The 14,781-nt window shown below is 40.8% G+C and overlaps 1 protein-coding gene across 1 annotated transcript in view; it reads right to left on the bottom strand.

Moving 5' to 3' along the window:
• Nucleotides 1-14,781, bottom strand: part of ccdc88b (coiled-coil domain containing 88B) — a 42,141-nt gene that overhangs the window by 22,745 nt on the left and 4,615 nt on the right. Inside the window, exons 4-16 of the mRNA XM_032528104.1 lie at nt 10,105-10,174; nt 9,856-9,914; nt 9,375-9,458; nt 8,355-8,495; nt 6,821-6,966; nt 6,357-6,438; nt 5,520-5,678; nt 3,895-4,041; nt 3,495-3,669; nt 3,168-3,283; nt 2,713-2,781; nt 1,611-2,315; nt 1,199-1,378 (exon numbers count right to left, since the gene is read on the bottom strand). Of these exons, the coding sequence (XP_032383995.1) occupies nt 1,199-1,378; nt 1,611-2,315; nt 2,713-2,781; nt 3,168-3,283; nt 3,495-3,669; nt 3,895-4,041; nt 5,520-5,678; nt 6,357-6,438; nt 6,821-6,966; nt 8,355-8,495; nt 9,375-9,458; nt 9,856-9,914; nt 10,105-10,174 (2,133 nt within the window). The remainder of the gene's footprint in view (nt 1-1,198; nt 1,379-1,610; nt 2,316-2,712; nt 2,782-3,167; nt 3,284-3,494; nt 3,670-3,894; nt 4,042-5,519; nt 5,679-6,356; nt 6,439-6,820; nt 6,967-8,354; nt 8,496-9,374; nt 9,459-9,855; nt 9,915-10,104; nt 10,175-14,781) is intronic.

Genomic DNA, 14,781 nt, shown 5'->3' on the forward strand with positions numbered 1-14,781 from the left:
GAGACTTCAGATACAGTATTAGGGGACCACCACGGTCTATATAAAAGAGACTTCAGATCCAGTATTAGGGTACCACCACGGTCTATATAAAAGAGATTTCAGATACAGTATTAGGGGACCACTACGGTCTATGTGAAAAGAGCACCATGTCATGGGACCTTTAAGAGAGTAGATTATGTTTCGTCATTGTTTAAAATTGAAGGAATACTCCACTGGTTTTCAAAGTTATGAATATCTATATGACCTTATTCCATGGGATCATATAACTGGGTTACATCATAGCAGAACAACCTTTTTAACATTAATTGAATTGAATTAGAAACTGCATGTTGTAGAGAATAGACCCACAAAGGTATTAGTGTATTTAAAAGATATGTAGAGAACTATTTATGTCCAGGTACAACATCCACAATAAAGACTTTCTTTCCCTCTCTAAAAAGTGGGCAAGTAATACAGTCGAATATTACAACATCAGAAGAAGGATTATGTACAACTCTCTCTGAAAGGGTATTCATGAACCACTTTTATGGTATTTCTTTACTGCTGACTTAGCACTGCTCTTCTCCTTAGCTAGCAATTTCTCTGATGTCTTGCAACTTTCCTGCAAATAGCACATTAAACACATTATTCTACATCTAATTGTTTCACCTGGAAATCTCAAAGACTTCTACATACTGTGATGGAGTGTCTGAAAAAGGTGATTTTTGGCTTGGTTTTTCCTTGAACCCACATGTAGGGAAATGCACTAAATAAGTCATGCCAAAAACCTGTGATCCCTCCTTGGAGTGTAGAACAGTTTCTTGTCAATATGTGAATATAGCAGTCCAAACCAGACTTACTCTCGCAATACTGGGTGTATAAACATATTTTATTCTCAGCTTAAATCATCCGTTTCACTTCATGCTGTCAAATCCACCTCCCGCTGAACAGTTTCCCATGCAATAATATAATTAGATTTTAGTGTAATTAAAGCAAAACACAATTATTTGGCAAACATAGCCCCTATCTAATGTCATGTCTTTAATGTAACCAAGTAGTTAGTTAAAGAGATTACAGAATAATAAAATCAGTTATTAAACATTGTATCCATTTCTGTTACTGTTTTATTTTTTTAACTCTGCTTTTTTTCATTTGTATTGTATATTTCTGCGTGCATGCGTGCGTGCGTGTGTGTGTGTGTGAATGTGTACTCTTCAACCTTGCGGTGGGAGGTTCGCAGGGCGTCCATGGTGCTGCGTAGCGTGTCCCTGTCTCTCTCCAGTGCGGCCCGCTCTCCCTCCAGGGTGGCGATGACTGTGGACTGCATCCTGTGAAGCCCCACTTGGCTCCGCAAGCGGCACAGCTCCTCCTCCATAACCAGACCTTCCGACTGAAGGATCTGAGAAGACCACAGGATGTTTTAATACATACATTAATTGATAGATAGACAGTTCCCCAGTTTAATATCCTATATGCTTTAATTGTATTAAATATCTTAAATTCATCCATCCATCCACCCATCCAACCAACCAAACATAAATTATCTTAATATCTCTATTAGCACATTTTCTTTCCTTAATCCATCAACCATCCATCTATATATCGTCCTTCCATCATCCACCCATTCATACCTCTATCTGCCTGCGGGCGTCTCCCAGACTCTCGGCAGCTCTCTTCAGTCGCTGCAGCTCAGCCTCCAGAACCACCAGCCTCTGCTCAGCCTCCCAGGTTTTTCTGCTCTGCTCCCCCAGTTTGGAGCGCAGGTCCTGGGCCACCATTGCCTGTCTGTCAGCCTCCTCCTGGGCATCCTGGAGGTGCTTTGCCAGAAGCTCCACATCAGGACCAGACAGAGGACAAACAGCATGCACTACACCTGAGGTTTCTGTTTTATCTTCTACACTTTGTGAGTGATTTGGGATGTCTGAGCTTGTTGTTGTTACTGCAGTCTGATCTTTATTTATGTGTCTTTCTTTCTCCTTTTTCTCTTTGTCCTTCTGCCCTCCCTCTGCCTTTCCTCTTCCTTTGGACTCGGCCTCCTCATCGCATGGTTCTTCTTTTCCCCCTTCAACATGGACAATCTCTTCCCCAACTCCTGCTTCCCTCTGGATCCCAATGATTTCTATTCTTTGCTCCCTCAATCCCATTACCCTCACCCTTCCTTCCCCCTCTCCCCTGCTGGATTCAGAGCCCTGGACTCCTCTCTCTACCTTCTCCTCCTCCTCTCTGTCTTGCATCTTCACTCCTTCCTTCGTTTTGTCTTCTAAGTGTTGCAATTTGGTCACCAACTCTTCAAGGCGCTGCTTCAAAGTGGCATTTTCATTCTTCAAGTTTTGAAACTGAAAATGGAAAATAGATTGAAATTTATATAGCGCCTTTTTACCTTACCAAACAAGCACACAAACATGTCCCTCTCATTCTCTGTGCTGCCTTGCCCATAGGGAGCAACTCGGGGTTTGGTGAGGAGCCTGGGATCAAACCATCAACATTGTGATTGCAAAGGACGACCTGCTCTAACTCCTACTCCTTTGTGATTACTGAATATTAAGTGTCATGATGACTATACAAGTTTTCAATTTCTTACTTTTTAGACAATGCGTTCTGCATATTATTACACTTTAGATACCTAATGTCGCTCAACACTGTGTGACAAAGCAGATCTGTCTCCCAGAAATTATTACAGATCATATCTGTGAATACAGGTCAATAGCAGCCTTTCGTTCCCTCTCAGCTCACCTCTCTGAGTGTGTTCTGATGTTTTGTTTCCAGGCAAGCCAGCTCATCCTTTGCATCTGGAGATTCAGCCTACAGTGAGAGGAGATGGATGTTTAACTCATCCAACTGTTGCTTCTTGCATTTCCGGTTTCATTTTCCCAGATAGTGTAGAGCTTCATGTCTGACTTTGTTGATGTCAGGTTGACATAAAAGGTGGGTCTACTGGTATTTTCATAAAAAAAGTTGTAACTGCAATGGTTCTTCCTACCAAGACATGATGATCATATCAATTATAAAATGCACTACAGGCATCTGAAATCTGTATTATTTATGGAGTTAGACATGTGCTTCTAATGTACATAGGAGCATATCTGGCACATCTCTTTTGATGACCTGCTTGAGTGTATAACCAGGGAAAGCTAAACTGTCATAGATTATTTCTACCAGTCATAAACCTTGACACTCTGAACCCTGACCTCCTGCTGGGCCTGCAGCTCCTCTAGTCGTCTCCTCAGCTCTGCGTTCTCCTGCTGTGCCCCCAGCAGCATCAGCGTCGAAGCCTCGCCCACCTCCACACTCAGCGGCTTCTGATCTGAGTCAGAGGAAGAATTAAATAAATAAAGCAGGACAAAAATGATGAAGAAGAGGGAGAGAGAGGCAGAAATTGAGAAAACGATAAATGGATATTCACTCGGTTCTTGTTGATTGATAACCTGCGGGCCAGTACTACCTCAACGTACTTTCTGTTATCAGTTAATTAAAATGTCTTAAATGACAAGGTGCGGAGAGGCATGTGCTCTGACCAATCATTTCGTTTAGCTCCTCGTCAGAGTCCAGTTTTGATTGGAGGAAACGTTGGTGAACCACAGCAACTGGAGCGGGAACACTGCCACCACTGCAGCAGTGCCTCAGGTCCGCCTCGAGGCTCATGTTCATCTCCAGCAGCTCATCAACTCGCTGCCTCTCGGTGTCCTGCTCCTAAACACACACACATGCACACACGCACGCACGGATGCAGACACACACACACACACACACATTCATTCATTTATCATGAAATGCTACTCCTATGCCATAAGAATACATTCATACCCAGATCTAAAGGAGGATTAGTATTTAATAACATATCACTGTGAATGGACACATGCATACCCACATGTATATAGCCAGTAATCACATCACTTCAACATTAAATACACCAACCGCTTCCACGTCTATGATTCTCTGACGCAGCAGAAGATTGTCCCTCTCAAGCTCTCTTAGCGAGGAGCAGCGTGCTTGTGCATTGGCCAGCTGTTCTTCCAGAAGAACTTTGGTCTCCTGCAGCGCTGCGCTCAGCTGCTGCTGCTCCTGCAGGGGTGTCGCGCACCAACAGACAGGAAACATGAAACTGTAAGTATATAGTGATATACGTATTGCATATGTGTGTATATATACTATACATATATATAGTGAACATCTTAACGTCAGTCATTTAACAAGGTGGACATTTTTACCAAAACATTTGCTGAGAGAATCACATTGTTTATCTATGTCTTTTGCTGCTGCAGCCGTCAGAGCTAATCAATATTTGATCCACATTTGTCCTCTTTAGCGGCAGCTAAGGGCAATTTGTGTCTTATTCTAATGGTTTTGACGAGCTTTTTTAGCAGTTATTATAATAACCTTTTATTGCACACTGAGATCAAACACAATGACATCGCTACAACAAAGTCAGACAGGGCAAGAAACACAAGCAATTAGACGGTCACACAGGTTGAAATAAGCCAACAGTTTAGTTTATCTAAAACACTTAACTTAGTCAATAAAGCAGGAGCGAGCGCACCCAAAATGGCGGTAAAAACCTGACTGATTGTCCCCCTCAGTCTTCTGCGTTCTCAGATTTCTACAAATAACTTGTTATCACCGATAGGAATGATGACCACAATTCGGCAATTAACACCCAAGATGCAATAAAAACAAGATTACTCTTGTAGTGTGTTAGGGTGTATTTTTCTTTTAAACAAGAAAACCCCTCTACATGTAAATATTCAACACTAGCTCCTCTGGTTTTAACAACCACGCGAGGGTTCGCTGTGAGACTGTGAAAATTAATTATAAACCCAAACACGAGGAAAAAAATCATCCTGCCACCTATGTGGGCTGTCACAGAGATGCTGTATAAAAGCAGAATAAATCAAATAAGACTGAGAAGGTGACAGTGAGGATACTGTGAGGTGTTTTACAAGGATATGAGCACATTTTCTGCCTAAAAGCCGTTATACTATCTCAGAATAAATCTCATTTGGGTGTAAAAGCTCCAATAACTGAAGATGTACTCCTGCTCTTTGTCAATGAAGCAGCTCAAGGCTGTAAATCCTTATGACATCACACAATATAATCTCATTCTCTGGCTTAGAGATTCAGAGTTGTTCATACTGACTTTTGATTGAAACGCTCAGGGCCGTAAGAGAGAATACATAGCTTTTAAGATGAAAAGGTACTTCTTCAAAATAAAATACTAACTCAGAAAGGTTACAAAGGGAGATCTTTTTCATTTCACTGGTAATGTTCTTATGAGGTCCTCCCTTTGTGAAAAGCATGTGTGTTTGTGTGTACATGTGTATAAAGGAATTGTGGGTGTGTTTGATTTTGTTTTGTACGGGAGATTCAAATAAAATGTAACTTACTGCCAAGCAATTTTAATGTATTTCATGGTGTAAATGTTGCTGTGCTGCTTGTGTTCTTTCTGGTGTAAATTAATATTTCAGAAGAATGTGTAGTGTGTTGTGCTTTTGCGTGTGTGTGTGTGTGTGTGTGTGTGTGTGTGTGCATGTGTGCGTGTGTACCTTCAGCTGAGTCCGTGTGAGCTCCAGGCTGCGTAATCTGTGTTTACAGCTCTGAAGCTCAGTCTGGAGATGCTCGGCCCGCGCAGCTCGCTCTCGGGCGCAGTCCAGCTCATCCCGTAGTGCACGCATGCCCCTCACCTCACCCTGCAAAGAACGATTCTGCAAACACAAACACACACACACACACACACACACACACACACACACACACACACACACATCCATATACCAATGGGGATGAGGTCAAAGAAGGTTGTGAACAGATCTGGGATGTGCAGTAAAGCTAATGTTGACAAAGTCTAACACAGGAAGAAGGAAAAGTGTGTGTGTGTGTGTGTGTGTGTGTGTGTGTGTGTGTAAGAAAGACATTTTTGCTGTCTTCTTCTCTCCAAGATCTTACTTTAAAATGATTGTCACTGATTGTGACACTATTTTTTGTAGCACCAATACTGTAATTTTGGAAACAATTGTTTGATGCTGTTTTAAGTAAATGTTGAACTAAAACGATGGAAAAAAAACAACGGAATGATTCAGGGAAGGCCTCTCAGGAACATCCCTATTCTTTTGTTCGGGTTTAGTCAGTTCAGCTGGAAAGAAGTTTAATAACAGAACAAAACTGTAGTTGGCTACCATATGTGAAGTCTAATTGCTGGTAAATACCTAACCTTAGAGGGATCTGCTTATTGGCTATTAAAAGCCACCTGTGTTTTGTGCTTTTGGCTGTGCTGTATTGTTTTTTAGACCTAATATACAGTATAGTACAGCTGTTGCCAAACTAGTTACTTTTAATTAGCTTTCAGTTTTCATATCTGGTGGTACAAGTCAGACTGTCTGTACCTCTTTCTGAAGTTTCTTGATCTGTTCCTCCATGGTTTGAATCTCCAGTTTGTTATCCAATATCTGATCACCTTTATCTTCCCTAAAACACAAATCAAACATAAATCCATCACCACCAAAAATGCAATAACACAATTTTTTATTTTTATATGGCAGATGTTTTTCATTATATATTGGCTGATTGAAAATAAGATTGAAGCAGATTATGTTTGCAAAACAAACAGTAAAAAGACACATGTATCCAGTTATTATAAATGGCCGTAAATTACTTTTGTAATATAGTCCTAGTAGTGAGTCCTTACTCATAGCTAAGTAACAATTCAGTTTTGTGTGACAAAATCCTTTGGACATTTTTCATGGTGACCTTTATCACAACTTTTCTAAAGGTTCTCTTGAGTTTTTGGGATCACACATGAAAACACACACACACACACACACACACACATACACACACACAGACTCACAGTTGTTGTTTAAGGCGGCGGAGTTTGGCCTTGCTGTCTGCCAGCTGGAGAGCCAGACTTTGGGGTGGCTCCTTGCTGTGACCACCCAGGGGCACCGTGGTTGAGTCAGACTGGACCTCCCGCTCCCGACACAGCTCTGCTATCCTCTGGCAAAGGGAAGGAGAGAGAGAGAGATGTGGTAAGGGACAAAGAGGACAGAGGAAAAGAAAGATTTGGAGAGAGAATCAGAGGAGATAAAGTATGAAAGAATGTTTAGGTTTTTCACTGTTCAAAACCGAGATAGTCTTTTTAATAATTCCTTTTAATCCCATAAAAGCTGATGAAGAGATCTCAGTGAAACATCAGTGGATTTACACTGTAAAGATGCACAACCGAGACAAATTAAGAAAACAAAAACCTCATTATATATTTTAATACTATTTTTCTATTTCTATTTCTATTTTTTGACAGTGGACTGACATTTTATTTTTCATTTATTGCTATCTATTTATACAAACTTGCATGGACCACAAAGTTATTCATATGTCAGCCTTAAATAAAATAATGTGACACAATTAAGCCACGAAACAAATATTTACTTTTGCATGTCCTAATTTCAGTTAATTTAATGGCTAACACTTTACTTAAAGTTTTGTACTTAATGGGTTACAGTTTACTTAAAGCTTTGTACATAAGAGTGACATGATACTGTCATGAACACATAACACTCACATAACACTCACAAAACACTCACATGACACTGTCATGACACAGTCATGATGCATGAACCCTAACCTTAACCCTAACACTAACCAAACAACCAAATAACACTTACTAAAAAAGCATAATGTCATAGCTGTTTGTCATAATGTTTTATGACACATTCATGTCCCTGTTATGTAGAAAGCTTCAAGTACCATTTACTGTTATAACTTTATAAAACAATCAGATTGTTCTTATTATCATGTTGGTTTAATGGGAAATATTGTACAGGTCAGACACATTTTGTATGCATCAAAGGTCCCCAGAAGGAATCAAACCAGAGACATTGCTGTTAAACTATATGGTGTGCGTCTGAGCCACCAAAGGAAGAATCTGACTCCATCTGTCTGTAGCAAACTACGGGTCGGAAAAGTGAAGCCAATGAGGAAGTGCCTTAAATGTGGCCTCCTCTGTCAGCTCTAGCCACTGAAAAGAAACAAGCATTATTTCTAACGGCCAGCCCTGGTTGCAAAAAGATGTCCAAATGTATAGAAGTCTATGAGAAAATTAGCCTACTTCACACTTGATTGTTACCACAGTAGACATTTATCAAAAAGGTTTATGGTCTCAGTTGTTAGTTTCAAGTCTTCTTCAATGCAGCATGATATTAATTTAGTCACTTATGGCCCCATTTATTTTAAAATAGATGATAAAGCAAGGCATGCTTTAGGACGCAGCTACCTTGTGATTGACAAGTTGCTACCATAGCAACATTACCATACCATTACATATTTTATAATGTAATATATTTTCCAAAATGTCAAACTATTCCTTCAAGTGTGTGTATGTATACCTCCAGGTGTGTGTCTCTCTGTGCTAGCAGGCTTTGGATCTGTTTGGCCATGGAGCTGAACACCAGCTGTAAGTCTGCGCCTTCAACCTCTACCAGCTCCTCCCACCTCAGCGGCAGCACCGTGTGAGGATCCTGAGTCACCTGCAGCAAGGACAGATTCTCCGGTTGCATGATAAGATCTACATGTGTCTGGGAAACCTGACACAAAATAGCAAATCTGGGTACAAAAAATCCATGCAGTGTGAAGGCAGTGTGAATACAAAGCAGAGATGCATTTTTTTTTTTTTGAGGAAACTGTATTTCTCACATTTTCTCCAGTATTGTCTCGGTTAGACAAGTGGGTCCAAAAATGCCTAACTAATACATGCAAAAGTAATTATTATGTAGGCAGGTTTGAAACGTCCTCGGGTGGAAGGCATATGAACAGCAAGCAGGGGGCGCATCCATCCACATAGAAACAGCACCTCTCACCTCTATGATTTATGAGGTCGAAAAAAACTGGCACAAAAGAGGCTGGTGGGCAACATGCTGTTACTGTAATTCAGACATGCTGGTTTACAACATGCTGTTTTTTTTTAATGCCGGCAATTATTCACGGGGGGGTATTTTTAAAAGAGTACAATTTGGCATTTAGGCTGTATTGGAGAGGACAGCAGAGAAAAAAGGAGAAAGATGAAGGAGAGAGGATGATGTGACAGAGGTGGAGGTGGAGAGGTGGACATGAGGGGTGGAGGATCCATCCTACGGTGGCAGCAAGGGGCACCCAGAGGTCCTTAAAAGGCTGCCAGCAGAATAACAAGTAGCTCATTTTCAATTTGTTGAAGAGCCAGCAGAAGATATAATAGTTTCACTCTCTCTGCCTACAGGCCAGACAGTACAGAAATTCTTTGCTATATCATATTTCGGGGGAAAAAAACTGTCTCCTCTGGATAAGATGTCCTCATACTGATGGTCAGTCGCTGAACAGTTTTTATATCAGGGGGATCCTTGATTAGATTAATTCTGCACTTGAACACCTACTTGCTGGATACAGCTGGCAATGGCTGCCTGGGTCTCAATGTCCAGAGACTGGATCTCCTGGATGAACGTGTCCTTCTCCTCACACTGCAGACACAGAGGGATGCAACGGAGTCAAGTGTGTGTGTGTGTGTGTGTGTGTGTGTGTGTGTGTGTGTGTGTGTGTGTGTGTGTGTGTGTGTGTGTGTGTGTGTGTGTGTGTGTGTGTGTGTGTGCGTGCGTGTGCGTTTGCGTGTGCTTTAAGCAAGAGCTGCACGATTAGATCAGAGCAGTGTAATGCTCTAATCATTTGCTGCTTTTTACATTATCGTCCATCCAATAACTATGTTATTCTGCATCAGAGTGTTGGATCAAAAGATGGACAGACTGACCACTCCACTAGCCTGGCAAATAAATTTAAACTACTGAACATTTTTAGTACAAACAACACTGGTGCCATTATCCACCTTCAAAGAGCAAGATGGTCATGTGAGTGTGTCTTCACCTGCACAGCACATCCTAGTAAGAGCAGCAGTAGTCGTCGGAGCTCTTCCACGGCTGCCTCTGAGGATAGAGAAATAACTGTCATCCTCATCATTATCGTCATCATCTCCACCCCCCACCACCATCCTCACTATCATTATCACCTTAATGTGTTTCACAGATAGCAGAGATATGGACTGTATATAAAGTATAATTACTTTCTGGCTGGTGGGAGACATGACACTGATAGGATCATGTGTTTATCTTGTACCTGTTAAGGGGTCCTGCCCCAGAATGGCAACGTTTGGTAGAGGCATCAGTATTAACTGCTGCAAGTCTTCCTGAGGAACAGAATAAATGTGAAGAGGTAAGAAAAAAACTCAAGTAATCGGGTAGCCCATATTGTCTGTCTGTCTGCCCACAGTGAGCCTGGATAAACAGAAACATGAAAACTTTCCAACAGCCTCCTGCAGTTTGTGGTGTAAACAAACAGCTGATATCCAATAAGAGAACTTTTCATTTGTCCTTCCAGGTCAAGGAGTCTTTGTACAAATTAGCTTTAATATATTTCAGTGGAGCTTAGTATATTCTAAATGAAATAGAAACATAAAAAAAGATTTGAGGAATGATTGACAACCCTGTAACAAAATCCCTGATTCTATTGTTGTCCTTATGGTAAAAAAAATGCAGATTTTAACTGTCAGCTAATGACCTTGCATTGTTGGTTATAGTAAACACTGTATCATCTACCCTGAGGGTTTGTGTATAATGTTTTTGTTTTCCAAATGAAACCATTAAGCCATTACATTTCAAAATCCCCTCAATTTAAATATCAAAACAAGCTCTTGAATTTGCATGTTTCAATGGTCTTGTGCTAGAAAGCATTCACATGTTGAAGCATAAACAGGCTGACTCAAGACCAGCAGAAGGCCCACCAACACTGTGGTCAGCTTGTTTCAGCGAGTTGTATTTCCTGCTTCATGATCTTGGATAAATCTCCTGGCAGATTTTAACTTGAGCATAAGTATTTGTTATGTGGACCTGCAGTCCTTTGTTCCTCTTTATATAATACTATCTAGAATTTCAGCGAAGTCATCCGCTGAATACTTTATCACTTTTCTAAATTGGTCTCCCTGAACAATTTCCTTGTTAATTAAAAATGTTTTTGTCAAAGAGCCACACTGACATTGGCAAGCTTCTTTCTCAACTGCTCTGAAATCCTGTTTACATCCTCCTGCAATCCATCGCTGCAAAATCATCAGAGGCAAGTCCCAATTACAGCTCTCTCTACTGCGGCTTACTGTAATTTATAAACTGTACAGTGAGAAAGGCAATGTACCAAGAAGCAGGCCCTCCCTTCACCAACTACAGTGTGTGAGTTTGGCATCAGAAGCATGTGCAGCCAACCTAACGTTTGTGCTCCTTCAGGGCATGAAGGACATTAGCCACTGCAGTTCTGTGTTGGTCATCGTGCAACTCATGGTTCATGATGGCAAACAGACTTCTGCAAGAGATTAGCCAGACTAGAAAAAATAAAGAAGCTGCTTGTTGTTGTTGGCAAGCTAATGTCCTCGCATCATTCAGCCAAAATACATACTGGGTGGTGTTTGCTCAACTCTCTCCCACACTATATTTTATACATCATCATTTGGTACAATTATACACCCTGCTTAAAAGATTAACAATATGAGAAATACATGGTGCAATTATTTGCGCTAAGATATGAGTTAAGTTTTGCTCAAGGTTAATTTTTTTTTTCCACAAACATCATAGCAAAAAAATAAGGAATTAGCCTTTATCCCTCAGCGAGTCTGCCTCTGAAAATAATGTACTGTTGTATAAAGTAGTCCTGAAGTTGGAATAACAATTTTCATCAAGCTGCTTGCGGCAGCTCTGAAGAGAACTATAATCCATCTGCAACATTATCTTTTCCAAATTCCATTTATCTATCAATAATTCCACTTCATGTAGTTTGGATTGGTGCTGGTTTTCATTTTACCCACTGACAGTTTTGATTTTTACAGTCTTTCACAGATTTTCACAGTCTCACTTTTACTTTATCTTTTTTTGACTTTATTCAGATGTGCAAACCAGATGTCATCAGTACATTTTTATGTTAATTTAAACAACATGCATCAGATGTTTTGTATCCTTAAAAATCTATTGGTTACTGAGGACAAAGATCTTTGTAGAGGGTCAATACATTCAAAGGCAAATCAACATTTAAAATTCCAATAGAATAGAATAGAACAGATATATATTGTAAAAGTGCCAATAACAAATATGAATAGTTGATTATTTGTATTACATATACAGGTATATATATATATATACTGTATACATATACTGTATTAGAGAAGCGGAGGTCACTTCAGAGAAATTGAAGTCCTGACAGGCTGCAGACGGTTGCTGTGCCTTACACACACCACACTCTCTCAAACACATACACACTCAAAAGCAAAACAATGTCAAAAAAGGCAGCGAGAAGTAAAACCATGACCAATGTGGAACTAAATGTCCACAGCAACAGTGGAGCATAGTGCACCAGGTGAAATTTTAGTGTAACGCCGACTGATATGAGCTTCCCAATTATTGCCGGCGTCTTGTGCTGTGCTGAGCTTTCAAGGGACATTTACTTTTTACTGAAAATTAGGAAGTGAAACCTTGTAGACCCGTGTTCTTTATGCTGTGTGACAAAATAGGCAGGGCATGTTTGGTCCACCTGACTAGTGCTTGGGGAGGTTTTCTTTTGCTGAGGACAGAGGCCTTTGAATCATCCTTCGGGGAAAGAATTGTGTCATTTCCTCTATGGCCACAGGCGTTTAGCATGCACAGTATAAAATGCATGCATGATACTTCTGTTTGATTTTTATTTACTCTCTTTTCCTCAACCTCCTAACCCCGATTATAGCTAAAAAATTCTCCTCGCCACTCCTCTGCTGTCTTGCACCCCATTTGCCCGATAATAAGCAGGGACACATCTACTGAAAATTTCTGTTTCATCTTCTCTTCTGTGCAAATTGTCATTCACCCTCTGCATACACTTCAAATTTTCTACAATAGCCTTAAGCAAAATGTTTGTGTGTTGGGACTGATAGCCTCATCTTGTCGTCTTGTTTTTACTACCTTACAGCTAGACAACTGCTTCTCCAGCCCTTCTCCATCACTCTCTCCCTCGCCATTTGGTGTGGCCCTGAGTTATGTTTTTTGTTTTCAGCGTTTTTTACAAGACAATTCTATTCATAATGAGCTGGGAGTCATTATAGTCCATCCACAAAAAAGCCATTACACCAGTGTTTTTTTGCTGCAAATGCTAGAGATAGTACAGTGCCTTGCGAAAGTATTCGGCCCCCTTGAGCTTTTCAACCTTTTGACACATTTCAGGCTTCAAACAAAGATATAATATTTTTATTTTTTGTGAAGAATCACCAACAAGTGGGACACAATAGTGAAGTGTAACAAAATCTATTGGATATTTTAAACTTTTTCAGCAAATAAAAAACTGAAAAGTGGTGCGTGCAAAATTATTCGGCCCCCTTGCGTTAATACTTTGTAGAGCCACCTTTTGCTGCGATTACAGTTGCAAGTCGCTTGGGGTATGTCTCTATCAGTTTTGCACATCGAGAGACTGAAATTCTTGCCCATTCTTCCTTGCAAAACAGCTCGAGCTCAGTGAGGTTGGATGGAGAGCGTTTGTGAACAGCAGTTTTCAGTTCTTTCCACAGATTCTGGATTGGATTCAGGTCTGGACTTTGACTTGGCCATTCTAACACCTGGATACGTTTATTTGGTAACCATTCCTTTGTAGATTTTGTTGTATGTTTGGGATCATTGTCTTATTGGAAGATAAATCTCCGTCCCAGTTTAAGGTCTTTTGCAGACTCCAACAGGTGTTCATCCAGAATGGTCCTGTATTTGGCTGCATCCATCTTCCCCTCAATTTGAACCATCTTCCCTGTCCCTGCTGAAGAAAAGCAGGCCCAAACCATGATGCTGCCACCACCATGTTTGACAGTGGGGATGGTGTGTTGAGGGTGATGAGCTGTGTTGCTTTTACGCCAAACATATCGTTTTGCATTGTGGCCAAAAAGTTCGATTTCGGTTTCATCTGACCAGAGCACCTTCTTCCACATGTTTGGTGTGTCTCCCAGGTGGCTTGTGGCAAACTTTAAACAAGACTTTTCATGGATATCTTTGAGAAATGGCTTTCTTCTTGCCACTCTTCCATGAAGGCCAGATTTGTGCAGTGTACGACTGATTGTTGTCCTATGGACAGAGTCTCCCACCTCAGCTGTAGTTCTCTGCACTTCATCCAGAGTGATCATGGGCCTCTTGGCTGCATCTCTGATCAGTCTTCTCCTTGTCTGAGCCGAAAGTGTACAGGGACGGCCAGGTCTTGGTAGATTTGCAGTGGTCTGATACTCCTTCCATTCAAAATGATCGCTTGCACAGTGCTCTTGGGATGTTTAAAGCTTGGGAAATCTTTTGTATCCAAATCGGCTTTAAACTTCTCCACAACAGTATTACGGACCTGCCTGGGGTGTTCCTTGTCTTCATGATGCCTCCTGCGCTTTCAACAGAACCCTGAGACTATCACAGAGCAGGTGCATTTATACAGAGACTTGATCGCACACAGGTGGATTCTATTTATCACCATCAGTCATTTAGGACAACACTGGATCATTCGAGATCCTCGCTGAACTTCTGGAGTGAGTTTGCTGCACTGAAAGTAAAGGGGCCGAATAATTTGGCACGCACCACTTTTCAGTTTTTTATTTGCTAAAAAGTTTAAAAATCCAATAATTTCGTTCCACTTCACAATTGTGTCCCACTTGTTGGTGATTCTTCACAAAAAAATAAAAAATTTATGTCTTTATGTTTGAAGCCTGAAATGTGTCAAAAGGTTGAAAAGTTCAAGGGGGCCGAATACTTTCGCAAGGCACTGTAA

The sequence above is a fragment of the Etheostoma spectabile genome, chromosome 10 (genome assembly GCF_008692095.1).
Source record: "Etheostoma spectabile isolate EspeVRDwgs_2016 chromosome 10, UIUC_Espe_1.0, whole genome shotgun sequence".
In the NCBI taxonomy this organism is placed as follows: Eukaryota; Metazoa; Chordata; class Actinopteri; order Perciformes; family Percidae; genus Etheostoma; species Etheostoma spectabile.